Here is a 25,728-nt window from a genome sequence, read left to right as displayed (position 1 = left end):
CTCTCCACTGGCCATGACCCCGTCTGGGTTGCAGGTGGGGCTCAGAGACATCCTTGGGAAATCAAGAGGGCAGGTGGCTGCAGGCTGGCATGTTCCTCTGCCCCCCAAAAGGAGAAAGGGGTAACAAGGGGAGTCCTTTTTCCTCCGTGCACAGAGCGTTAGGGAGCAGTGTTCCGTGCCTCTCCCTGCGTTGGGAAATAGGGAGGAATCCCCACTGTTATCTCCGATCAGTGAGTCAGTGGGGCTTCCTGTCCCTACCAGCCTCTGGGGAGGGGGGCTTCAGAAGGGGGCTAGATGGGGAACTTCTGCCAGCCAGATGAGGCCCATGAGATCAAGTTTACCCATCCCTGGCACAAGGCGCAGAGACAGAGCAAGCTATTGTCTTATGCCACCCTTAAAGATAGGCAGATCTCCTGGCTGGCCCCAAAGTTAGCAGCCAGTTCTACGGTGGAACTCCAGGGTGAGTGCTGAGGCAGGCATGGCTTGTGGTGCAGGCAGGCTCCAGCACCCACCCAGGCTCCTCTCCTGCCAGCAGCAGGAGGGGCTTGCCCTGCACACTCCTCACCCATGTCCTAGCCCAAGCCCATGTGGGTCTGGCCAAAGGAGCGGCATCCTCTGCAGAAAGGACGAGCGGTGGTGCAGGGGAGCTACTGCAAACGGGCTTCTTGCTTGTACAGCCATGATGCCACTGGGTAACGAAGCACCGCCTTTCCCACCTTGCCCTTTCCGATAAACCCACACCTTGTCTGCGAACCATGGGGGGGGCAGGGGGCTTGTTCGGTGGGCAGCGGTGACTTTGAAATCTGCTGAAGCGCATTCCTCCCCTCCCCCTTGCAAGGCCACCCGGCCTGACAAATGCTCTCCACAGCTGACAAGTAAGGAATTTTGCTGGAATTGCCCTCTTGGCTGCTTGACTTTCTCCACCATTAGCTCAGTTCTCAGATTTCACTCACACACTTTGAGAGCGTGTGCAGCTCGTACAACCCCTAGCATGGGGGAAAGTGCTTCACTGCTGCAAGGACTGAGATGACATGGGGGGGGGGGTGATATGAGAGAGGTTTCCAATATTATCAAAAATCTGAGGGGAGAGAGAATCCTGTCCTGCTCTTTCCAGCTATAGGATAAAGCTGAGTTTAGACATGCAGGAGAATTAGAATGGACTGTATCATTTCAGACTAATGGTGGGGGATTCTCATTTTTTAAAGATGTCCTGCAAGCCACAACTTAAACCGCAGGGAGAAGACTGAGAACATTTGATTTTGTCCCTGATCATCAGTTGCCAGAGAGCTTTCTTTTTTAAAATGTGAGGGAGCATCCAGACATGTGATTCCCCCACCTGTAGGGATGTGCAGATCAGCAAAACTCAAGCTCCCTGAAGTTCTCTGAAATCTGTCTCGAAGCTCATTCTGATTCGAATCCATGCCAGATCGTTGTTGGGTTTTTTACACATGAAAATCCAGGTTCTGCAATTTGCACAAATTGTAATATGCGCAATTGGGGGGGTCTTGAAATTCATGAAAATGGTGTCATTTTTTGGGAAAAAAACTTAATGGCAATCTTGCACAAGTGTGCACAATCGCCAAGTCTGCATAGCCCGCAGGGGCATATTCCCCTCTTGTCAATATCCTTGTCAGTTTCATCCTCTCCACACATTACTTCCTTTAGCCCAGCAAAGCAATATTCCATATTTGTCAAAGAACTTGTCAATTTCATCCTCCACTTGGCACTTCCCCAGGGAAAGGGTGGGGGATTGACAACTCCCCCCCCCCAGCCCTAGAAGTGCGAAAGTAGAGGGTGAAATTGACAAGTTCTTTGACAAGTGTGGAAGATTGCTCTGCTGGGCTAAAGGAAGAAGTGTGTGGTTCTGAACCAGAAAGATCTGTTAAGTTCTCACCCCCACACCAAATAGAATTCTCATATACCCTTACAATACAGGTTTTCCAGTGGGAGGGATCAGCAAAAGAAAAAAAAAAAAGGTCTATTGGGTAATGGATAATGTAATGTTGGGTTTACATCAGAGGAGCAAAGGGAGTGTGTGTGTGTTTGTCTGTGACGAGAGCAAGAGAGAGACAGAGACAAAGAGACAGAGAGGAGTAGATGGATAGAAGGAACAAGAGAATGAAGGCCTTTCAAAGTCCATAGAAGGTGTTCACATGGAATCAGAAAAGGAAGAGGGAGCAAATAAAAAGATGGGAGCAGGATCCTAGGGCACAGTGGAGTAGATTAGGCCTTCTGAGGAAACCAGGTCTGGAGGAGAAGGGCTTGTGAGAAGAGGCAGGGCAATGGAGCAAGACGTTACAGACATTACAAAGATGAAGGAAGCAAATAGAAACCCATACCCAGGTTATGAGATTAAGTAGGGTACCCTCTTTGCTGTTCTTAGCTTTATTTTAATTATTATGAACTGCTTTAATGAGGAAAACAATTTTTGCAGCAGAGTGGATAAGATTGGATGAAGGTGACAGAAGACTAGAGAGAAGAAGGCTGCAGTAGTCAATGGCGGGGGATGGGGGAGAGAAATCCATTTGGTTCACATTAAATCCAAACCCACCTAATTTGCACTTCCTGAAACAATACCAGGACCAAATCTCAGTCATACTTTGGGATTTGCTCCTCTCCGAATCTTCCAGTGCAATTTTCTGATCAAAAATGCATACAAACATGCATATATTAAGTGAACGTGCACACAACAATGTGTACATTAGTGAACATAATGTGTAAAAATGCATTACTTCTGGGAACACTGCTTGAAAAATGCAACTATAATGCCAAATTGTGTACAAAAAGGGGTATATTAGGAGAGAATGTACATGGATTTTCACAGGGAGGTTTTGTTTTTGCAAACAGATGCAGGGACGGAATGAATTTAAGACTGGAAAAATATGAAAATGACAGAACATGAAATTGGTCAATTTACCAATCCTGAGCAGGTCGATTGATGATCAGAGTATCTGGGGTACAGGGATAGAGCTGGGTGTCATCAGTGACTAGGCAGAAAGTGTTGCAGGGGAACAAGCAGGTTGCAATGGGGAAGAGGAGGAGCAACTCTAGGGGGCTCTTGCCAGTGGGCCCCTGTTGGGGGGTGGGCCCTCGGCAGGTGCCCCACCATGCCTGCCTTTGACGCCAGCCCTGAATCCACCCACCATGACAATGTGATGCTTTGCAAAGCCATCTGGAAGCTCCTGAATGTAGCACCAGTAGGTGGTCTCTTGGCTGGGTATGTCCACGCCAGGGGCTCTGATCTCCAAGGTCTTCAGGTCCCCGGGCAGCTGTGGAATGCGGATCTTGGGTTTCAGGAGCTGAACCCTTTGTAGTCCTTTCCGGAGGATTGCAGAAACATTGATGGCTTGGAGGGAAGGGACCGGTTTCTCCAGAATCCCGTAGATGAGATGCACAGTGCCATCCTGAAATGAAAAGCAGAAGGCCTGTTTGTCAGTGACCCATGCCATTCTGGGGAGAATGCCAGGTGCCCTGTGGATCCAGTCCTGGTTCCCCACTCCCAGCACCACCTTTGGTGTTGGCCAGAGGAAGCCAACAAGAATAACAACGAAAAGAGACGAGCCAAAAAATGGTGCTGAAATATTTCAGGATTAAAATGTCAACTCCCTGGCGTGTTTTGATGGAAAACCTCCACAGGTTGAAAGGATGACAAATGATCATGTCTGAAAGGGTAACACAAACCATAACTCCAATGGCACAAGATAAAATTATTCATTGCGTAAATTGTATGTAATATGCTTTGCCACATAGATAAACACAAATCTAAAACAGCAACCTATTTTTCACAAGCAGAATAGAGCTCATAAAGTAACCAATTTCAAGACCACAAAAATATAGTTACAAAGTTCTCTGTATGCGTCATAACCTAAAAGTGGATGTAGTTGATGAGGTTTGGTCTGTTAAGCCCTCTGTCAGTATCTCCTTTAAATGTACTAAGAGATGATTTAACAGGAGAACATAACAGAACTCTGGAGCTGGACTGGGCCCAAGGGGCCTGTCATCTAGCATTCTGTCCTCAGAGAAGGGGCCAAGTACGTGCCCTAAAGGGAAGCCCAGGAGCAGGACATGGTTGAAACTGCAGCCCCCTCCAGCTCATGTTCCCAGCAACTGGTGGTAACAGATTATGCTTGTCATCAACAGAATTAAAAGAATAGAGGGGCTTTTTTAAAAAAAGAAAGAAAGGCTGTATCTACGCTAGGAGAAAATAGTACATGCAAATTGCAGCTTAATGCTGTAAATTTTAAAGAACTTTTAAAAAGTTTCACCAATATTATTTGGGTGAAATACTCTAGCAGAGGAACATGAGTGACTGTTCTAATACTTCAAAACACACACACACACACCCCTGCAGGATCTGCCTTCCTCAACAGGAAGGGCTCTGCCCACAGAAGACTGGGGGGGTCCCCTCCCCCTCCCCCTCCCCCTCCCCCTCCCCCTCCCCCTCCACACCACACCCCATTCAGCAGGGTCTCCTGACTCTGTATAGCATTTTCAGAGGGCTGGAGGGCCTGCTGTAGGAAGGAGGGGGCGAGGGAGCCCACTTCCTCTGGCACTGTTGATCCAGCATCAGTCTGGACCCAACCCATGATGGCCAACCATATTTGATTTCAGCTGGGAGGTTACCTAATTAAATTCTTGGGCTACCACTGAGATTCTTTGCACGTTTTGCCTGAGAAATTATTACCCTAAATTTGCTTCCATTTTAGGCCAAAATGTTCTGTTTAGGCCAAATGTTTGAGTTGTCTCTACTTCAAACATTTGACTACATTTGGTAAATGGAATGCAATGGTATGTAGTATGCCAAGGGTACTTGCTGTTGGTCAGTAGTTGACCAGTCTCCCGCAACCTGGTGCCCTCCAGATGTGTTGGACATCAGCTGCCAATGGTCAGGCTTGCTGGGAGTTGAAGTCCAAAACATCTGGAGAGCACTAATTTTGGGAGGCTGCAACAGGATAGGACATTCTGCATTTGGCACCTGCCAAAACCATTGTGGGGCTTGAGGGGTGGGGGGAATCAAGAAATCACAAGTATCTAGGCTGCTTAGAAATGGGGAGGTAAAAGTTCCCATTCAAAATTCAAAGTCAAGACTTTGATTTCAACACAAATCAAATAATGGCATGGGAAACGTTTCAAATGCTATGCAATTCTGTCTCAGTGGTCAGTCAAACCATAATGTGCAGGGACTCTGTAGTGCTCCTAGAACCTTTTAAGGGCGTTTAACACATTTTGAGCCACTGGAGGCAGGGAGGTTCTACCTCTATGAGATAGTCCTTTGGGTCGCAAGTGCTAAAGGGCCTTTTGAAGAGCAGAGAGAGTCCCTCCGGGGTTTTCTGGGCTCTGAGGAGCTTGTAGTTCTGTTGGGAGTCTATGTGCAGCCGCCCATCCTGGTCGCTCCACGCATCCTGCAGAGAAAGTATGGGTTACATCTGAGACAATACAGACGGTTGTTATGCAGGCCTCGTGCACTTCCGGGCCAGCAAAGAGCAGGTGCCAAGGTACATGGAATTGCTTCTCCATGGCTAAAGAAGCATGGACACTCAAAAAACCTAGACCAGAGTTAAGGCTATGTCATGTTGGCTCCAGTCAGGTTGGCGATGTGTCCTCCCTTATAGAAGGCAGCCCTCTACCTACCCAGCTCTGGGCTTTTATGGCTGTTTTATTGATGCCTGTGCTGTTTGTTGTATTGTATTGTATTCTTCTAAATACGTGTATGGTACTTTATATTTTTAACCATTTGTATGGGATTTTAATCTTTTAACTGTTTGTAATCCACCCAGAGAACATTAGTTATTGGGTGGATTAAAAATATAATAAATATAATACAATAAATAAAGATGAAGAACCAAAAGGAAGAAGAGCAGCAAGGTCCTTGAAGCTGCCCATCAGCAGTTATCACAGGACAAGAACACAGGAACCTAGAAAGCTCCCCTAGGAAGTCAGACCCTCCCGCCCTCAGGTCCATCCAGCCCAGTACTGTCAACACTGACTGGCAGCAGCGGCTCTCCAGGGTTTCAGGCAGGATTCTTTCCAAGCCCTATTTGGAGATGATGCTGGGGATCGAACCTGGGACCTTCTGCCTGCAAAGTATGTGAGATATTGCTGAGCTACGGCCTGTACAGGGGTTTTAGGAACCTAGGGAGCTTCCCTGGACTGTGTCAGACCTTGAGTCCATCTACCCCAGTTTTGCTAGCACGGGCAGCAGCGGCTCTCCAGGGTGTCAGGCAGGAGTCTTTCCCACCCCTGCCTGGAGTCGCTACCAGGGACTTTCTGCGCGAGAAACAGGCGCCATTCCACTGAGTTACGGCCTCCCCCCCCCCCCCCCGAGACTGAGCTGCAGGCACACAGGTCACCTAGTCACGGTGCTCCCCACTGAGATACACTATATTCGTATTTAAATTATAGTAGTTATTTCTAAGTACGCACTTCTAGATCTAAATTAGCACATGCAAATGTTATGCAAACCAGTGTCCTCTCCTATCCTCTTTTTTTGTGAGGTGTTAAGTGATTACCTTCCTCAAGCACCACAAAGCCAGAAGTGCCCCGTGATCAGTGGGGGATGCGGGGGGGGGGGGAGACAAAAGATACAAGACACATTGTAATGTGCCATGTAAAGGCATGCTCCCCATACTTGGTCATTGATCTGTGTCAAGGTTATTTTGATTCTGGCATGTTCTTGAAAAAAGGACACTGGAAAGGGAATATCGCAAATATGCATTAAGTCATCAGGGCTACAGTGATAACCCAGACCAGTGGTCAACATTCAGAAAAGACAGGTGCGGGGGCACAGCCCTGCTCAGAGGTTGCAGTCCTAGATGTGCAGGGCTTGCTGTGGCTGCTCAGTGGGGAAGGAAATGCACTTTGCGCATGCACACTGTTGTCCAGAGGGAGGGGAAGGATTTCCCCACTTCCATTCAGTAATTGTCCCCTTCTGCTTTGGTCTGCCCTGCCTTCCTTTCCTTCTAGTTTCCAGTATAACCAGGAGTATTTCCACAAATTACTTCCAGAACTGGAGCATTCACAGTTTGCCACAGCTTTCAGATCCTTCGGCTGACTCATTCCTCTCCTTCCTCCCTTGACATTACCTATGTGCATGTATGTATCGATAAAACCGAGCCATGCAGAATCGTGGTTCTTTGTGTGCCATTTTACAGACACACACACACGCACGGGGCTAAAGCATCATGCAAAACAACGTCAATACCATGGCATGTACCATCACATTGCTGCTTCTTTTTTCGGCAGTGTTTGATCGATGCACACGTGAGCATCAGCGGCCGTGGCAAACTGTGCACATACAGGGCTCTGGGCAAAATGTGGGAACAAAAATACACACCTTGATTCTACTGAGAGACAAGATCAGATAATTTGGTGAAGAAATTCAGGAGAAAAGAAATTTCTGAAGCACCCTTAGTTCTCTAGCTGCTGGTGCATAGAGCAGGTAAATTTCCTTCCTGATAAACTAGACTTCAGGTTAAGCCCTGAACTATCCATGCAGCCCCCTGCAAGAACCCGATCGATGCCCTGTAGTGCAGAGCGTATGATGAGCCTTTGCTGGTGCTCCAGATTCTAACACATACTTCAGTGCTTCATAACAATTTGTGTTATGAAATTGTCACCCTACAATACATCGAGCTTCTGACGGTGTGCAATTTTATGTAAGTTGAAAGTAACTGACTTGCTTAATCTGTTTACAAGGCAGGTAATACGTTAACTGGTAAAGATCCACCTAACAGAATAAGGAGAGGGCTGCGTGGTCATTCTGCCTAGCCCTTCTGTCTGAGACTCTCTGAATGGAGCTGCCAGAGGATGTGTCGAGAACATAACAGCCATGCTGGTTCAGGCTGAGAGCCCATCCAAGCTTCCCCCAGAAATCATATCCAGAGCAAGTGACTAGTTCCATCTCCCACAGATGTGTCCAACTGAACATCTAAGTTAATGAAGCATGTGCTCTTTCACCAGAATGTGTATTCCCACCTGCAGTTCATGAAGTGGGGCTCTTAGATGCATGTTGGAAGATTCAAATCATTCCTTTTTTGATGTGTGGACAGACCCTGTGCAGGTGTATGCCAAACAAGGTCCTACCAAATGCAGGTGTCAGAAGGCCAGCTGTGACATGGTCTGTGGAACTTCCTTCCTCTGGACACACCATTAAATCTGTGAATGTCGTTCAAAGCTTTAAATACAAGTACTACCACTTTTTAGTTCTGTCCTGTACATCTTTGCAGAGAAAAGTATGCTCTGGCAACATCCACAATCACACACCTTTAAAAGAAAAAAGGAAAAAGCCTCACTGATCAGAAAAAGTGACATTCAGGTCACTCTATGGTAGTAATTTTCCAAAGAAGGGCAACGCCAAAGAGTGTTCAAACTACCGCACCATTGCGCTCATTTCACATGCCAGCAAGGTGATGCTCAAAATCCTACAAGCTAGGCTTCAGCAGTATGCGAACCGAGAACTACCGGAAGTACAAGCTGGGTTTCGAAGAGGCAGAGGAACTAGAGATCAAATCGCCAACATTCGCTGCATCATGGAGAAAGCAAGAGAATTCCAGAAAAACGTCTATTTCTGCTTCATTGACTACACTAAAGCCTTTGATTGTGTGGATCACAACAAACTGTGGCAAATTCTTAAAGTGATGGGAGTACCAGACCACCTTACCTGTCTCCTGAGAAACCTGTACGAGGGTCAAGAAGCAACAGTAAGAACCAGACATGGAACAACCGATTGGTTCAAAATTGGGAAAGGAGTACGACAAGGCTGCATATTGTCACCCTGCATATTTAACTTATATGCAGAGTACATCATGAGAAATGCCGGGTTGGATGAATCAGAGGTCGGAATTAAGATTGCTGGGAGAATTATCAACAACCTCCGATACGCAGACGATACCACCCTAATGGCAGAAAGCGAAGAGGATCTCAAGAGCCTCTTGTTGAGGGTGAAAGAGGAGAGTGCAAAAGCTGGTTTGAAACTCAACATTAAAAAAACTAAGATCATGGCATCTGGCCCCATCACTTCCTGGCATATAGAAGGGGAAGAAATGGAAGCAGTGACAGATTTTACTTTCTTGGGCTCCAAGATCACCGCAGATGGTGACTGTAGCCATGAAATTAAAAGACGCTTGCTCCTTGGGAGGAAAGCTATGGCCAACCTAGACAGCATAGTAAAAAGCAGAGACATCACCTTGCCGACAAAGGTCCATCTAATCAAAGCTATGGTTTTCCCAGTAGTAATGTATGGCTGTGAGAGCTGGACTATAAGGAAGGCTGAGCGCCGAAGAATTGATGCTTTCGAACTGTGGTGCTGGAGAAGACTCTTACGAGTGCCCTGGACTGCAAGGAGGTCAAATCAGTCCCTCCTAAAGGAAATCAACCCTGAGTGCTCATTGGAAGGACAGATAATGAAGCTGAAGCTCCAATATTTTGGCCACCTAATGCGAAGAGAAAACTCCCTGGAAAAGACCCTGATGCTGGGAAAGACTGAAGGCAAAAGGAGAAGGGGACGGCAGAGGATGAGATGGCTAGATAGCATCACGGATGCAATGAATATGAACTTGAGCACGCTCTGGGAGAGAGCGCAGGACAGGAAGGCCTGGCGTGCTATGGTCCATGGGGTCACGAAGAGTCGGACACGACTGAACGACTGAACAACAACAACAACATGGTAGTAATTATTTGGTGATTACTTGGAAATGTCAGCATGGAGAACTAGTTTTGAACATCCTGTTTATTCATCAGTGGGAATTGTGATAGAAAATGTCTGGACCAAGGTGAGAGGGCTTATTAAACAGAAAGTTTAATGTAGGAGAAGATACAGTCGAGTATATTTTATTCCCCTTTTACGCTATAACAAATCTGAAACAAATGCAGCTTTCTGGTGCAGAGAATTGTCATTCCAAGAGAAAGTGTTAATGAGCTTTCAAATGTGTCTTTTTTCTTTTTGAAGCAGAGCATGAACTGAAGATTTGCCAGTCCACGTGTTCTCAGAATAGTGAACAGGGAGCCATGAGAAAGGCCTGAGCATATCTGATGCTGAAGCTAAGCAGGGACAGACTCGATCCATCCCTCTGATGGGAGATTAGACTAGCAGGAGTAAAAGACAGAGAGAGAAAGATGGCAACAGGCTAACACAGCAAAGGCCAATAAACTGCCAGGGAGACCAGGACTAATTTGGGCGGCCAGCAAGTCCTACCAGCCCCTCACCTCTCCTGCTTCTGGTCTGGCAACTAGTACTCTTTCGGTAAGATATGGCCTGGGACCTATCCCAGCTTAGCTAGTCTTGCCACCAAATTTCACCTAAACCTGAAAGGAAGGCAAAGTTAGAGGGGCTGCTCAAGCTCAACATGTTTTGAGGGCAGGGAAAAGAATTATGGTCACAGGAGTGGTTTTCCATTCTTTTATTGATTGGCTGGGGAAGGATTCCACACCGCTCTAAACCCTCCAAATACATTCTGGCTCAAAACCACACCATTTTCATCACCACACACATACAACCCAGGCTCCCTCCCTCTCTCTCTCTCTCTCTCTCTCACACACTCACACACACACACACACACACAGAGTGAGAAACATTATCGGTTCAGCTGATTGGGCAAAACCCTGTATCCTGGTCAGTATTTAATTGGAAAGAAAAAAAGTGCATAGGGATTCTGGCTCAAATGCTGGGGGAGGGGGGTCCCTGGAGGCTTTTTGCTGGGCAAGTGCCTTCTGACACAGAGGTTGTGTGGCAAAATCCCTGTAAGGAACACGCTCTTCCAGAACCAGAGTAGCTGGGCTCTAGGAAGGAAGGGGCCAGCCAGTTCTGGGAGATCATCTCCTTAGCAGGCAATACTAAATGCTAGCAAATTAATGTTCCAGGGTCCTTGGGAGTTCCACTGGGACCCAAGAAACTATTTCCAGGGTTCCACTCAGATCAGGTTGAAATTAAACCCCAGACCCAGAAAAATACGATTCCTAGTGCTGAGCTCCAGGAATGTGTAATGTCTGGCAACATACTTACCGCAAAATAGGACTGGAGTCCGTCGCTCCAGAGGATAGCCAGATCGGCATTCTCAAACTCTCCTCTGTCCGACATGCCAAAGAACAGCCCGTATTTCAGTTCTTTGACCAAGATCTGGAAGTGCACCTCTTCCTGGTGGTAGCTGACGTTCCAAGAGAGCTCTAAGGCGCCTTGGGGGTCCAGGGGCACTTTGTACGGGAAGTCGTTCTCGGCTGGATCAGGGCTTTGCAAGGCGACCACCAGGATGACAAGGAAGACTGCGACCACCGTGAAATACATGGATGCCGCTTCTCGGAGCCGGAGAGCTGAGCAGGAGGGTTCCGTCTGCCGCTGCCTCCCCATGGTCTCCGTCCTCGTAAAAAGCCGTTGGAGTGCTTGGCTTTCCCCATTTATATGCTAGTCCTCCTAGGCATACTGGGTAAGTAATACTCTTAATTACATTTGGTGGTTGGGAAATTGGATTGCGGCACTGACCCTTCCCCCCTAACCTCATGTCCAGCCCTCCCCCACCCTCTTCCTGGTCCGAACACTTGTCACTCTCTGCTTCTCCTTAATTGGCTCTAATTGTCCGTGGACATTATCAGTGGGAATTGAACTAGACTGGATGGATTTCTGCTTTGTTTTTAAGGTCCTTGTAATTCTCCCTGAGCAGCAGGCCTGAAAGGGGAGTTCACCTGCAGCAGCGCATCTGCCTGGCCTGCCCGGCCCTGCTGCTCTCAAAATGGAGCCAGGTGGGGGGCTTCCTCAGAGGCAAGCCACTTACCCAAAGGAGCCGGGGAGGCATTCAAAGCTGCCCTCTATTTTGACAGCGCTGGAGGACAGCTTCGGATGCAGGGCTGCCCTGCCTGATATGGTGTAAAGATCAAGGACCAGCAGATCAGGGCTCATGGAGCTGCCCACCCGCTCTTTAAATGAGAGTTATCACTTCTACATGAGCATCGATTCATGTGCAACTGTTAGGCAAACTGATGTCCTCTTGGGGGGCTGCATTTCCTCGTTTTGGCAATGCACAAGTGCTGACCCTCAGGCCAACCCACCACATAGAATCATAGAACCATAGAATAGTAGGGCTGGAAGGGGCCTACAAGGCCATCGAGTCCAACCCCCTGCTCAGTGCAGGAATCCAAGTCAGAGCATCCCTGACAGGTGGCTGTCCAGCCTCCTCTTGAACGCCTCTAGTCTGGGAGAGCCCACCGCCTCCCCAGGGAATGGGTTCCACTGTCGTATTGCTCTAACAGTCAGGAAATTTTTCCTGATGTTCAGCCGGAATCTGGCTTCCTGTCACTTGAGCCCGTTCTTCCGTGTCCAGTTTGAACAACCCACACTCCAGCCAGCTATCGGCAGCAGGGGCTCCGCAGAGGAGCCCCGCTTTGCACGCAGAGGGCCCCCAGTTTGGCCCCTGGCAACACCTCCAGGTAGGGCTAGGAAGGAATCCTGCCTTGAAACCCATGTTCCCCAGCAAGTGGTGCGCATAGGCATGCTGCCTCTGACACTGCAGGTGGCACATAGCCATCCGGACTAGTAGCCATGGGCAGCCTCCTCCCCCATGAAGTTGTCCAATCCCCTTTTTAAAGCCGCCCGAAGCGGCAGCCGTCGCTCCGTCTTGTGAAGGCAGCTTGGAACAGGTGCGAAATGCTGTTGGGTGGGCCGTGGCCTCCCCGCTCCCTCCAGAGCCAAACAGCCTGACCCAGGACGAGGGAGCAGCTTCCCGTAGTGGCTCCTGGACCTCTACGAGCTGCACAGAGGAGAGGGCTGCGGCCGCTTGACGCCGCCCAGGAGGAGGCGCGGCTGCCCCAGCCGAGGCGCCCGCGTCTCCCCTGCAACCGCGTGCATGCGCGGGGCTGCGCTGCTCCCAGGCGCGACCTCCCCGCTCTCGCTCGCCTGGGGAGGCCCGGTGCTCCGAGCCAGCCGGCCTTCCGGGCGCCTTCAGCCCGACGCCGCAGGACGCTGAAGCAGCCCTTCCCTTCCAGGCACGGCTGGGGAAGAAAGGGGCCGCCCGGAAAGAGGCTCCGGAGAGCCGCGGCCAGGCGGCGCGGAGCAGGGCTGCTGCGGCGCGGCGCGGCGCGGGGAGCGAAGAGCCCGGCCAGCGCCTCCGCCTGCTCGCGCCCCAGCGGCAGGAGCGGCACCCGGGCCTTGCGCAGGGGCCCCGCGGGCCTCTCCCTGAGCACAGCCTCGCCCGCGAGGCTGCAGGAATCAGTTCGCAGGCGAGGAACGCGCCCCGGGGCTGCCTGGCCTTGGCCCGGCGGGCTGCGGCCTTGCACAGGCCTACTTGAGAGCAGGCCTCGGCGGGAAGGACTCGCAGGTCAAATGCACCGCCCTGGCCTGAGTGGCGCCAGCGCGTAGGAGATTCAGGCCCCATACGGCGCAAAGCTGCATGTGATCCCTTGGAGCGATCTAGCCTCATTTTGAAATAAGGACTACTGAAATGCCACTGCAGGCAGAACCAGCCCATTAATTCCTGTAGATCGTCTCAAATAAAATAAACTCTTCGCTTAATTTGCACCCTCCCCAGATCCTCTCAAACCAATGGCAGAGGTGTTTTTCCTCAGCTGAATTGCCTTGCAGGGGAAGATGGGGGGCGAGGCATGGGGGGGCATTAACTCTTCCCTCCCCAGCTGCAAAACCCCTTGAAAATCACCCTCCACGTGGCAATTAAGCTGAAGAAAAATCCTCCTCTTGGCACCAATGGACACTTGGGGCTCTGGAACAGATTCGGGGCCCTGGGGAACAGATTAGGGGGTCAGGGCCCACAGGCCCAGCCCAGCAATGCTCCTGTGCTTGGCTCTGGCTGATGGCAAGCAGAAGAGCAGCACCACAGACTGGGGCTTGGGTTGGCAACCGTGTCACAGCCACAAGCTGCCCCGGGCACGGTGGTGGTGAGGGCTCTTGCCCCAGCAGAGGTCCACTTAGGCAGGCTCCTGGGGGGCATGGGGAGGCAAAATCCTCTCAGCTCAGATTGCCATGGCATGAGGCTCCTGGACAGGCATGGCCAAGTATATGTGTATGTGTTTAAAGAATGCACGTGCCATCCTCCCATAAAAACATTTTCAGGGCAACATAAACCAATAAAACACAAAGTTAAATGCATAATAAAGCAACATTGAAGTCAAAACACAGCAGATAAAAGCTGTATAAAAACAGCAGATATATAACAGAGTCAAAAGACCCCGGAAAATGGAAGTATCTTTGCCAGGCTGTATCATCTCAGGCCATGAGCCCTGCTGGGATGCAGGGGTTGGCCCAGTGAGGGGCTGCTGCTGTGGCCACGCCCTCAGGGATACAATCAACAAGCAGGAGTCCAGCTCCAACAGGCACCGAGGGGGCCAGGCTCCGGGACAGTCAGCACGGTGGAGAGCCAGGAGCGAGGCCAGGTGAGAAAACTGCAGAACTCCAGGAGTGGGCAGCACCGCGGAGAGCTCCAAGTGCTGCAGACAGCCCGCAAAGCTCAACTCGCCAGTTGCTCCAACAAGCAGCATTCTCAGACTGAGGCTTAAATAGGACCAGGGCTTCCCGGCTCCGCCCACACATAGCATGGGGCCTTCCCTCTTAAAGGGGCAATGCTTGCTTTTGAAGCCTTGGCTGTGACAGCATGGAGGCAACTGGAGTGTGGCGGTGGCTTCAGAACCAGAGTCCTCCAAAACGAGGGTGGCCATGCGACCTCCCCCAGAAGCAGGGGGTCTGGGCCCAGGGCGTCTTCTGGCAATGAGGCCCTGAGGCAAGATGGGTGTCAGTGGGTGCTTCTGCACCCACATTCTCATCCTGAGAGGTCTATGCCAAAGGCTTCACTTCCTGAGGAGGGGGAATTGGGACCCTGGGACATGACACAGACACTGGAAAGACATCAGACTGGGTGCCATCTGACCCTGCCTGGGGAGAGCATTTCCTCAGCAGGGCACCACCTCCAAGAAGCTCCTCTTCTTTGCTGCCACTCACTGCACTCCAAATGGCAGGGGGCACCCAAAGGCGGAGCTCCAAAGATTACTTCAGTGCTCGGGCAGGCCTCGTATTTATTTATTTATTACATTTGAATTCTGCCTTTTTCTCCTCTTGCAAGGAACCAGTTTAGGCTTATATGGTCTTTGTCCTCTCAATTTTTATCCTCACAACGCTGCAAGGCTGAGGGTCAGTGCCTGGCCCAAAGTGAGGATCATGGCTGAGTGGAGACTTGAACCCAGGTCTCTTGAGTCACCAGTGTAACCCTCTAACTGCTACACCGCCCTGGCTCTCGTATTGGAGTGTGAATACTAGAAATCTTGTGACCGCTGCACATGAGGCGCCTGTAACCCTCCAGACACCCAGGCCACCCATTCAAATTCCAACCTTGCCAGGCTCCAACAGGGCCAGCTAAATGGCAAAATATATTAAAAACAAACAAACCAAGGTGACTTAAATGAACATTTCCATGTTTTGTTTTACATAGTTCTTTTTAATTTTATTTTATCATACACACGAAAAATGTATTTGCACAAAATGCTGACACATAAAACATACCAATTATGCAAGTCACTGATTACAAAATATACTTTGACCTGCACTTAAAAAATGTTTTAGGGTTAAGGTGGGATGGCAGAGGGCCAGGAATCCAAGTCAAGAAAGACAAACCCCCCTGCAGCTGAAGTCAGGCAGCTGGCCGGCCGGCTGGCCTCTTGCGCCACTGACTCATGTCCCAGTCACCTGCTCAGGCATGTCAGTCCCAGCCACACTTCAGCCATGGAAACTGTGACCTCAGCCAAGGCGGCTGCTGTGCTGAATGCCCAGAGGCAAGCCAGAATTGGAACCCAGGGTTTTTGGGCTGGCCCCTCCCTCGACAAGCCAGGCTTCCTGGTTTGCACATCAACCAAACAATGCAGAGACAGAATGATGGGGTGGCATGACCTGGCATGCTGGCATGCTCACAACAAACCAGGGTTGTTGTTGTATGTCTTCATGTATGTATTTGATTTCTAACCCACCTTTCTACCAAGAAAATAGTATTCAAGGCTTTTAACTTTAGGATTTAAACACACAAACAAATGAAACTAAAAAAGAATAATAAAACAAATACATTAAAAACACAACCATGACATAATAAGACCAGCATCCAACCCAGCAGACCTGTTTACACGCCAAAGGCCTGCTTGAATAAAAGTGTCTGCCTGCCAGAGGAAGGACAGCAGAGAGGGAGCCAAGCTAGCCTCCCTCGCCAGGGAGTTCCAGAGCCTGGGAGTGGCCAATGAGAAGGTCCTGTCTCAACAAACCCTGGGTTGTTGTGACATGCAAACTGAGCAAGGGGGAATGGGTGTGCAGGGCGGTCCTATGCATATTTACTTAGGGGTATTCAGTCATGCCAGCCACATGACCACGGAAGCATCTTCGGACAGCGCTGGCTCTTCGGCTTAGAAACGGGGATGAGCACTGCACCCTAGAGTCGGACACGACTGGTTGGGGACACCTTTACCTTTACCTTTACATCCTACTGCATTCAGTGGGGCTTCTTCCCAGGTAAGTGTGTATAGGATTGCAGCCTTAAAGTTGGATGTCCTCCCATGGGTTTTACCTTTCCTTGTGCCAGCCTGCGGCCCTCCAGATGTGCATAGATGGCTGGGGGTTGCTGGGAGGTGCAGTCCAAACAGTCTAGGGGGCACCCGGTTGGGGAGGGCAGCCCTCTGCACCCAATCCTGTTTATTTCCCCAGCCTCCAGCTCTTGGCTCCTGTCAATAAAGTCGCCAACCCCTTCTGAGTCACCCTAACGTTGTAGTTCCAGACCTGAGAAACCCACAGGCTTCTCTCTTGTGGTTCACTTTCCTCAGATCCATCCAACCACCCCTGCAGTTGTTCCCCTTTGGAACTGGCATCCAAAGGGCACGTTGTACCGCAGCCTGGAGCAGCAGCCTGGCCCTGTGGGCAATGACGCCATGACGCCAACAACACGCAACGCAACCCTCTTCACATCGGAATTGTGCTCACTCGCCTCACTCAGAGAAATGAGGAGAAACTATTAGGGCCAAAGCAGGAGTGTTACAGCTGCACAGGGCCCTCTCATGCCTGCCGTTCAGGAACAGTAATGAGCAGCCCCGGGAGAGAGGCCAGCAGCAGCGCTTTTGTGCGTGTTTTTAAACACACAAAGGTTGCACTTTGCCAACGCCAGCAGAAAGAGCCCCCTGCAATCCTGCTCCTTGGATCTGCTTTTGTCGTAAGAGGCTACATGGAACAGCCTGTCTTTTCATATCAGCATTTCTCTTAACAACCTTCAGTCATGTGTCAGCGACTCCTGGAAGGGCTGTTTGTGTTGCTATTCAATACTTTAAAAGGATCAGGAGCAACCTTCTAATCTTGGAGGTGGTCTTGTTCTTTCTTTCTTTCTTTCTTTCTTTCTTTCTCACAGCTTATATGAAAGCAGAGTTACTTGCCACCATATTTCAAGATTACAACTCCTGTCTGAGGGCCTGTAACCTTTGCAATGGCACGTGATTTGATACGGCAAAATTAATTTGGTACTTTTAACAAGGCTAATGTCTTTTAAAATGTGATTTTCTTCCACCAGCAAATGTGATATTGACACTGTTCTAAGAAAACTTCTCTCCGGCCCCTCTTTCTGCCTGAATTTACTGCCTTTTAATGTTATGTTGGAATTCTCATGAACTGCCTGGAGCTCCAATGCTGGAAACACTTTCAAGGTCTGAGCTGGTGGTCGTGTTTTATGCATGCAGCTAGGAGCAACACAAACATCTCCCTCAGGAGTCAAGCAGGCTTTGGAGGTGGCTGCTGCAACTGGAATCCCACCAGATATTTGGCCTCCTCCCTCTCAAGACCAGCATTTGCCTCAGGCCTCTGTGTGAGAAGAAGCATTTCATGCTTCTCCCTTCCAGAGCAAGGGCAGTTTTTGTTGCTGCTGCTGCTGTACCGTTAGGAAGGGAACAACTGGAGTATATATCTGTCTGATGTCACAGGACAGGAAGGAGAGTTCAGCCTCGAATAGACACATGCTCAAGCAAGGTTCAAGGGAGGGGGCTATGTGCACTCGGCCCACTTTCAGTTCGTGAAATTCTGTTACGCTGGTGCTTAATTTTCAACTGCATTCTCTACTGCCCGATAGCCAAAGCTCTCTGGGTGGCTTACAAAGATTGAAACCCACAAAATACAATATAATATCATAATATCATTTACATAATATCATTTACAAACAACAATATAAAACGAGTTTACACAATCAACAATAGAAATTCCAGGACCCATTAAAAACCTTCTCGCCTACTGTCCAATTCCCCAGGATTAGAGGAAAGTTGTAAACTGTCAGTGTTGGTGCCAGGCAAGCCTCACTGGGGAGACCGTTACACAATTGGGGTGCTGCCATCGAGAAGGCCCTCTCCCTCATTACCATCCTCTAAGCCTCCCTTGGGGGAGGGCCTCAGATGACGAGCATAATACATGGGCAGGTTCATGCCAGGAGAGATGCCCCAGTATTTAATGCTAGGACTTGGGTTTCATTTGTGCATTTTTAAATTTAAGGCAGGCACTTGTGCGTCGCCAAAAAAAAGAAAATGGTTCACTGAGAAAGAGGATACAGATTTGTATAAAATGTGCATTTGCAGCTCTTGTACATGTGTAGATGCAAATACAGAAATAATTACTAGACTGTAAACAGAAATACAATACATCTCAGCATCGTGAGGAAGAGGATGGTGAGCAGTGGCAGCTGCCCGGACGGTTGGCAGGCCAAGGAGACTTGGGTACAGTGGCGGGGGGCGTTGCCTGTGTGGGGGACCTCCTCCGTCTGCTGTCCAGGTGCTGCTACCTGGGGTGGGCAACTTGAAGGCCTCCTCTGCTCTCCCTTCTGATGGCTCTTTCTCTTTAAACTGGAATCGGAAAGGACAGCCCTTCAAAGAGAGGATGGTCCTCCATAAAGTAGGACACTTGGCCACCCCATCTGACTGCTATCGCTCTGACTTGTTTTCCCCTGTCCCTCTTCTGCCAGGACAGCATCTCACTGCTCAAGTGGGCCGTGGATTCTCCCTTGCCACCTCAACCATCAGTTTGCTTCCTGGAAAAAGGTGTGTGAGGTGTGTCCCTGTGTTTGTGTGGCTTCTGCTTCTACTGGGGCTCCCATGAGCTTGGTGTGAGCTCCCACACAAGCTGGGCCTGGTTTCTCTCCCAAGCCTTGCAGACGGATCTCTGTGCATCAAAGACATTGCTATGATTTGTTATTTCATGGATCTCTTTCCTGCTTTCTTGAAAAGAACTTCCTTATGAAGCAGCTTACAAAAATATTTTTAAACAGTCATAACATCCACAACAATGAAACCACAGTAACCAAACAATGCAGCTAAAAGAGCCTTGTGAAAACAAATCAGCATACTGCTAATCACAAACGGCCTCACAGCATCAAAGCGTTTTGGACATGTTGCGAGAAGCACATGGCCGGGGGCTTGCTGGGTCTCCCCAGGGGAATCAGGGGGCCCTACTAAGCCCCAGCCTCAAGGGCTGCCTCACAGACTGGATGAGCAGACTCACTGGGACAGGACCCTGCCGGCCACGTCTTCCTGGACCTCCGGCCCATCACACTGGCAGACGGCTCCCCCCAGGCTCTAAGCGTGAGGCTTGGGGTCTGAGCCCTCTGCACACTGGCATCTTGGCCTGAGGACGCAGTGGAGGAGTGTTGACCGTCAGGCCGCGGGCTGGATCTGGCCACCTGGGGTCCCAATCCAGGCCCCCAGGGCACCTTTCCTGATGGTTTCCTGGCTTTTGTGCAGGTTATCCCTGTCCTACAAGGTGGAAATGCCTCTCTCCACTGGCAGGAAGAGCTGGAAGCTTCAAGATGCTGGTGTTTGGGGCCATGCCCCTTTTGCCTCTGGCCCCACCCACCACTGTCAGGTGGCCCCCAAGACGGATTTTGGCCTTGGGTTGAAAGAGGCTTAGCAGCCCTGATGTCGTGGGCAGGCCCTTCTTGTGTCCTCTTGTACAGTGTGCAGGGCCAGCTTTCTCACGAGGCAGGGCGAGGGCCTCACCTCAGGCGCCAGGCTGGGGGCCGCAGCAGATCGGTGCCAGGGGCCTTGGCTGCCCCTGCACTGCCACCAGCATCCCGCCCAGCTCACAATGCCACCCACTGCCATGCCCACGTTTTCTTGGCCAGCCAACAGTCCGGGCAGCGCCTGTGCTGTTGCTCCCTTCCTCCTGCTGAAAGGAGCAGAAAGGGAAGGCAGCCTTTTCCTCCCAGCAAGCCAGGAGGGGCAGGGCGGGTGTTCTGGAGTGCCCCACCAGCAGCCAGCTTCTTGCACAGCGGCAATTGCCACAACCGCAAACATGGCAGCCGCATGGCACCAGCATCTCTGCTGTGCAAGGCTGAAGCTCTGCAGGTGCCAATCCCCACCAGACCCACTATCTCTGCCCCAGAGGAAGCCTTGCCTATGGAATGTCTGCCTGCCATGCATCCCTTGAAGGCAATGAACTCCAGCAGAACAGACAAACAGCAGGAACCCTCTCACCGTGCCTCATCAAGCTTTTCCCCTCCCCACTTTTTGTGTATGGAAATGGTGAGTGTGTCTTTTAGCCCCCTGAGTGGATGGGGGACTTCATTCCTTAGAGAGAGATCAGACAGATCTCACAATGGCTTGGAATCAATTCTTGAAGATGTTTGTCCCGGAGACCTTGAGAAAGTGGAATCTTCAGGCATATCACGCCGGAAAGAGGCAAAGCATCCTTTGTGAAACTGAAAACCGAGAAAGAAAATGTGACTTACAAGTAGCTGTTTTTAAAAAAACACACCATTGATGCACTAAATTAGGGATTAGCGCAGGCAGCAACCCTCAGAGCCACGATCAAAGAGATAACTGGCATTATGTTTAAATTAAATTGGAGGAGGAGGCGAAAAGCAGAGGGACAGCGAGAGAGAGACAGGCCTCCATCTGCTGCACCAAAGATGGGCCGCGTGCCTCGGGAAGCGCTGCTACCACTGCCGCAGGGCCTCTGACATTCACCGTGAGATGTTTGCGTCCTGCACTTGAATGTCCTGATTGAATTTGCTGGGATGCTGATCAGGTTAGGCAGAGCCTGAGTCAGACCGTGCGTGGTGGGGCAGGAGGGAGGGGGAGCCACATGGCCAGGGGTGAGAGACCGGACATGAGGCAGGGACAGGGGCAGTGGCAGGCCAGAGGCAGGAAGGACACCAGGCACCGGCTGACCCGGGGCAAATGCCAAGGGGTCACAGCACAGCTCCTGAACTGGCCAAGGTACATTTAAGGCAAACACAAAGGGCAGCCCCTGTTTCCACCAGGAGGAAAAGAGCTGGTGCCCCAGCCGATCTCAGGAGGTTTGGAACGATAGGGGGTCATGTGTCCTCTTCTACAGAACACTGTCCCCGATTTGTAGGGCTGTCCTGTCCAAGCCCAGTGTAAAGATAAAGACCCATCAGAACCCTTCTCGCCCATCACCAGTTCACAGCAGACTCCGCCAGCTGGCACACAGGGGTGTTCCTGGTCAGTCTTGGACTGGTGGACAACTGCGCTTCTGTTTGAAGGATAATTATTTCTACATTGGCACCTGTATGTACACATGGGCCCATGCAAGCTTTCTGTCAGTTGCTGTCCTCTTTTGTGTCCCCCCACACACACACACACATTTTAGGAATGGTATTTCCTCTCATTTCGGGCGATTCCTAAGTGGCCACTGCATTTGGGGATGGTCTTTCATTCACTGCCTCAGAGCCGCTGTCTTGGCCTCTGTGTTCCTAAGGAGCCATGAAAGCAAAGAGGGGTGGGGGTAGGGGGGCTTGAGGGCAAAGGGGAGGGGCCTTCTTAGCACAGCTTGGGCTTCTCTGCCTTCTGCTTCCTCTTGTTATGGCCCAGCTGGGCTGGATTTGGGGATTCATTCATGCTCATGGGCAAGATGTTGCCATCCAATTCAATGGATGCTAAAGCTCTCTAGGAGAGCACCATAAAATGTTTTTATGACCCTCTGCTTGCAATGTTCATGGCCATATTTGCATAAAGGAAATTTGAATAATCCTTTAATACACCACAAATCCGCACATCTCAAAGGCCCTCTGATCTAAAATGCCTTCTGATTATCCAGATTTCAGTTCATATTTCCTGGCATCACAGGCCCAAATTATGCCAGATCCTTCCCTTGAGAAAGCAGAGACCCAGTAGATGGAAGCCCACTTCATGTAAACATCAGGTGAGGGGGTCAACAAATGCTTGGATTGTACCACTTCAGGCTGAAGGAGAGGACCCCCATAACACAATGCTTCTCTGTACAAAGAAATTACCTCCACGCAGAAAAAGTGGCACATTAGGGAAAAGGTTCTAATCGAGCATTCTCCCTGATGCACTAGCAGAGAATGCTCTGTGCAGAGAATTATTTTGCCCAGATGAGCATTCTGTCATGAAAGCACCCACCTGCGGGCTGAAGTACTGCAGACCGGATGCATCTGACTACCCCCAAAGGCGGTGTTAAGAGTTGGCGTGTTTGGGCACCTGCCAAGGACCCCCGCCCCAGCCAGGTCCCACTGGCAAGAGCCCCTTGGAGTGGCTCCCCCTCTTTGCCGTTGCAACTGGCTTGTTCCCCTGCCTCTCACTCTGGCCCAGGCAACAGTGGAGGCGAGGAGGAGCAGCAGCAGAGGGTCCCACCTGCCTGGCTCTTGGCTCCTTGGCTGTCGAGCCAGCAAGCGGGAGCCATGATGAGGAAGAGGAGGAGGAGCAGAGCCGCTGGTGACCCCGGCGGCGAGAAGGCGGACTCACCGAGGGAGGGGCCCACGGAGGGTGTACAATGATTGAGGTCAGGGCTGGTGCCAAAGGTCAGCATGGTGGGGCCCCTGCCGAGGGCCAACACCCCAGCGGGGGCCCACCGACCAGACCAGAGCCGCCTGGAGTGGCTCCTCCTCTTCCCCAATGCACCCTGCTGGTCCCCCTGCCTCTCGCTCCGGCCCAGGCAGCGGCGGTGGGGCGGAGGGGGAGGAGCAGCCTGCGTGGCTTCCGAAGTGTGAGGAATGCTTGCCTTGGCTCATCCTCACAGCGAAGCATTCCTGGGAAGCTGCCAGAGGTTTGTCTGAGTGGCCAGAGCATCATCGGCGCATGTTCTGCATGGTGAGACCAGCATCCATCTCCACCAAGGCCAGGTGACATGCAGGCTGCAAGCCCGGCCTTTCCGCAGCCTCTACTCTCCCTGCGACCACCACCCTGTTTGGTGCTGCAGCAGACAAACGGGGGCAATTTCACCCAGTTTCCAGGAAAACAGGCTGTGGTTTGACCCTGACACTGAGCCTTGTGCTGGCACTGCGGGAAAGAGCAGCCAGCTTGCTCTTGTTTTGAATTTGGCAAATCTGGTGGGGGGGGGGGCTGCAGGGGTGCAGCCCCTGGTGGGTTCTTGGGGTGGGTGGAATTGGAGGTTGCTCACCACTAATCTGCAGAGCAACATAAGCAGAAACGCAGGTCCTGGCACAAGAGCATTACCATCGGAGCCTGGATAGTGAGGGAAGGGTTACCCTTGTTTAGGCTTTGGTTTGGTGTGGTGCAGGGACCACAGAGCTGGGTCCATGGCTTCATGGGAAAAGACGGGTGGGCTTGGAGGTGGCGCTCCATGCAAGCCTCCTGGGAGGGAGTTCCAAGCCTAAGGGGCAACAAGGGAAAAGGAGCAGAGAAGGGCTGCTGAGCTGGGGAGCAGAGGCTGTGGGCAAGACGAGACCAGGAGGAGCAACACCTGCCCCTGGCTGGACATCTCTTTGGGGGTCGCTCCCTGTGCCCCACGGTGTGCAGAACCTCCATATCAGGGCCACATGTGAATGGCAGCTCTGAGCCACTGTGGCACCGTCGCCCAGTGACAGAATGTGACTGGCCGGAATTTGCTTTCCTCGGTCTCTCTGGGCTTTTATCTTCTCTTTGGTATACGCCCATTGGCTGGCCTTGAGGTGGGGCATCTTGGACCAGCAGATGTTGCTGAGCATTGCTGAAATACAGCCAGGAATGAGGGGCAGTCTTGGGAGGCCAGTTCCCCCCTTCTTCTGGTGGTCTACTGGTTGCCATGGAACTGAGGTGTCAAAACGGCTGTAAATAAATATCCCTTTAATCATCTCCCCAAAATAGCAAACTCTAAATTCAGCTTCTGATATGGCTGTTGAGTTCCATGATTCCCCAGCCAGCTCCTCCTAGGCTGATCTCCCCATATCCTTCCTTAGCCCACTTTGGCTTGAGGAACACGAGGAAGCCGCCCAATCAAAACTCCCGCGGCTGCAGTCCCTTGACATTCTGCCCAAGCAAGAACCTCGAAGCCACCTCAACATTTTTCTGGAGGTGAAATTTGATGGTCATTTGAGTCCTGAATGTCTCTCACCCCCTTGCGTGGAGAATTTCTGCACCAGACCAGCCCCCACCCCAACTGGACCCCCCCTCCCCCTGAAATTCATGGTCTTATCAAAACTTTCCAGCTCCTGGAAAGTCCACACTGTTTCAACCAAGCAGTGCAAGGAACCGCCAAATTCACCTCAGAAAGTCATTTTAGCTCTGCCTCCTAGCGTATATATTGTGGTGCCCTGAGGGATATGGCCTATGAGGCTACCGCATGTGACAGAGCCTTCTTGGTGGTAGCACCTTGACTCCCTTCCAGTAGAGATTTGCTGTTTTCATTCAGGCACCAATTAAAGATGTATTTATTTGTACAAGATTTTATGGTGTACGCGTTTCTTCTTCTGGTGCTGTAGTGATGGTTTCATTGTATTCAATTGTGCATTTGTAATTTTAGAGTTATAGTTTTAATGGTGTTCCTGTGTCATGTTGTTTTTATATGGGTTGTTACCCACCCTGGGCTCCTTGCAAGGAAGACTGGGATAGAAATATACATACTTTATCCCTATTCCCCATCTACTGATCACAATTTCTCTCATCCGCTTTTAAAAAATCTTAATCTTGCAAATGTGCATGGTATCAAACCTCCTTATAGGTGGCTTGTTGAGATAATGAAAGGAAGTGTGCAATCACATCTGAATATGAACAAGAACTCCTCCTGCTCAGGGTGTGAGGAAAAGGTGACTTTTGCCGTATTTGTCTTCATTCTCACCCAGGGCCCGAGCATCATTTTTCTGGGCCCAGTATGAACATGTAACGTGGCACCCCTCCAACACAAATGGCACAATCCTATCCCGTACCTGCAGTTTCATGACTTTCTATTTAAATTCTGAAATCACATTTTCTAGTTTCTGAAATTATACCACGGCTGATACGGGGGCTTTTCTACGGTGTTCCAAAACACCTTCTTTTTTTGCTGTTTTTAACACAGCATCTACCCTGAAGAAGAATCCTACAAAGCTCACCAAGAATGTTGTAATCTGGGGGTTGGTCCCAAGAAGAGCACTGTCCTGTGGATGTTTGGATGTTTTTGTTTTTTTCATGCTGACAGGCCAACAGATTTTATAAACAGACCAACTGACTTTAAACCTTTATTTTTCTGGCCTTTTTCATTGCGGAAATTATCTCCTTACAGTAAATTTCTCTTGGAAGTTCACACTTAGCAGACAAAATTGTACGGTGGCTTAACTGTTCTCGCCAAATAGCAGAATGCGTGCAGCTTTTGAAAAGCGCTAGTTTGCACCAATCACAAGCCCGGATGTTTAAAAACCCACAGAAATCCAGCAGCGGAGCATGCCTCTGTCCTGCCTTTTGTGAGCCTTCTTCTGAATGTGGTGGCGTGATGGTGATCTTGCTTGACTGTCTTCTGAAAGCAAGAGACTGGGGCTGCACGAAGCATCTGGCAGCTTTTCTTCA

At 50.5% G+C, this 25,728-nt stretch overlaps 2 protein-coding genes across 3 annotated transcripts in view; one reads left to right on the top strand and one right to left on the bottom strand.

Annotated features, from left to right (window-relative positions):
* DBH (dopamine beta-hydroxylase) overlaps positions 1-20,291 on the bottom strand; it is a 45,964-nt gene extending 25,673 nt beyond the window's left edge. Inside the window, exons 1-4 of the mRNA XM_084820902.1 lie at positions 20,279-20,291; positions 11,000-11,304; positions 5,256-5,402; positions 3,144-3,404 (exon numbers count right to left, since the gene is read on the bottom strand). Of these exons, the coding sequence (XP_084677028.1) occupies positions 3,144-3,404; positions 5,256-5,402; positions 11,000-11,304; positions 20,279-20,291 (726 nt within the window). The remainder of the gene's footprint in view (positions 1-3,143; positions 3,405-5,255; positions 5,403-10,999; positions 11,305-20,278) is intronic.
* SARDH (sarcosine dehydrogenase) overlaps positions 1-25,728 on the top strand; it is a 102,537-nt gene that overhangs the window by 68,074 nt on the left and 8,735 nt on the right. The window lies entirely within an intron of this gene.

The sequence above is a fragment of the Heloderma suspectum genome, chromosome 14 (genome assembly GCF_057233095.1).
Source record: "Heloderma suspectum isolate Gila_16-S chromosome 14, 16-S_ref, whole genome shotgun sequence".
Lineage (NCBI taxonomy): Eukaryota > Metazoa > Chordata > Lepidosauria > Squamata > Helodermatidae > Heloderma > Heloderma suspectum.
The sequence above is the reverse complement of the archived record's forward strand: the minus strand, read 5'-3'. Positions and strand labels throughout refer to the sequence as shown.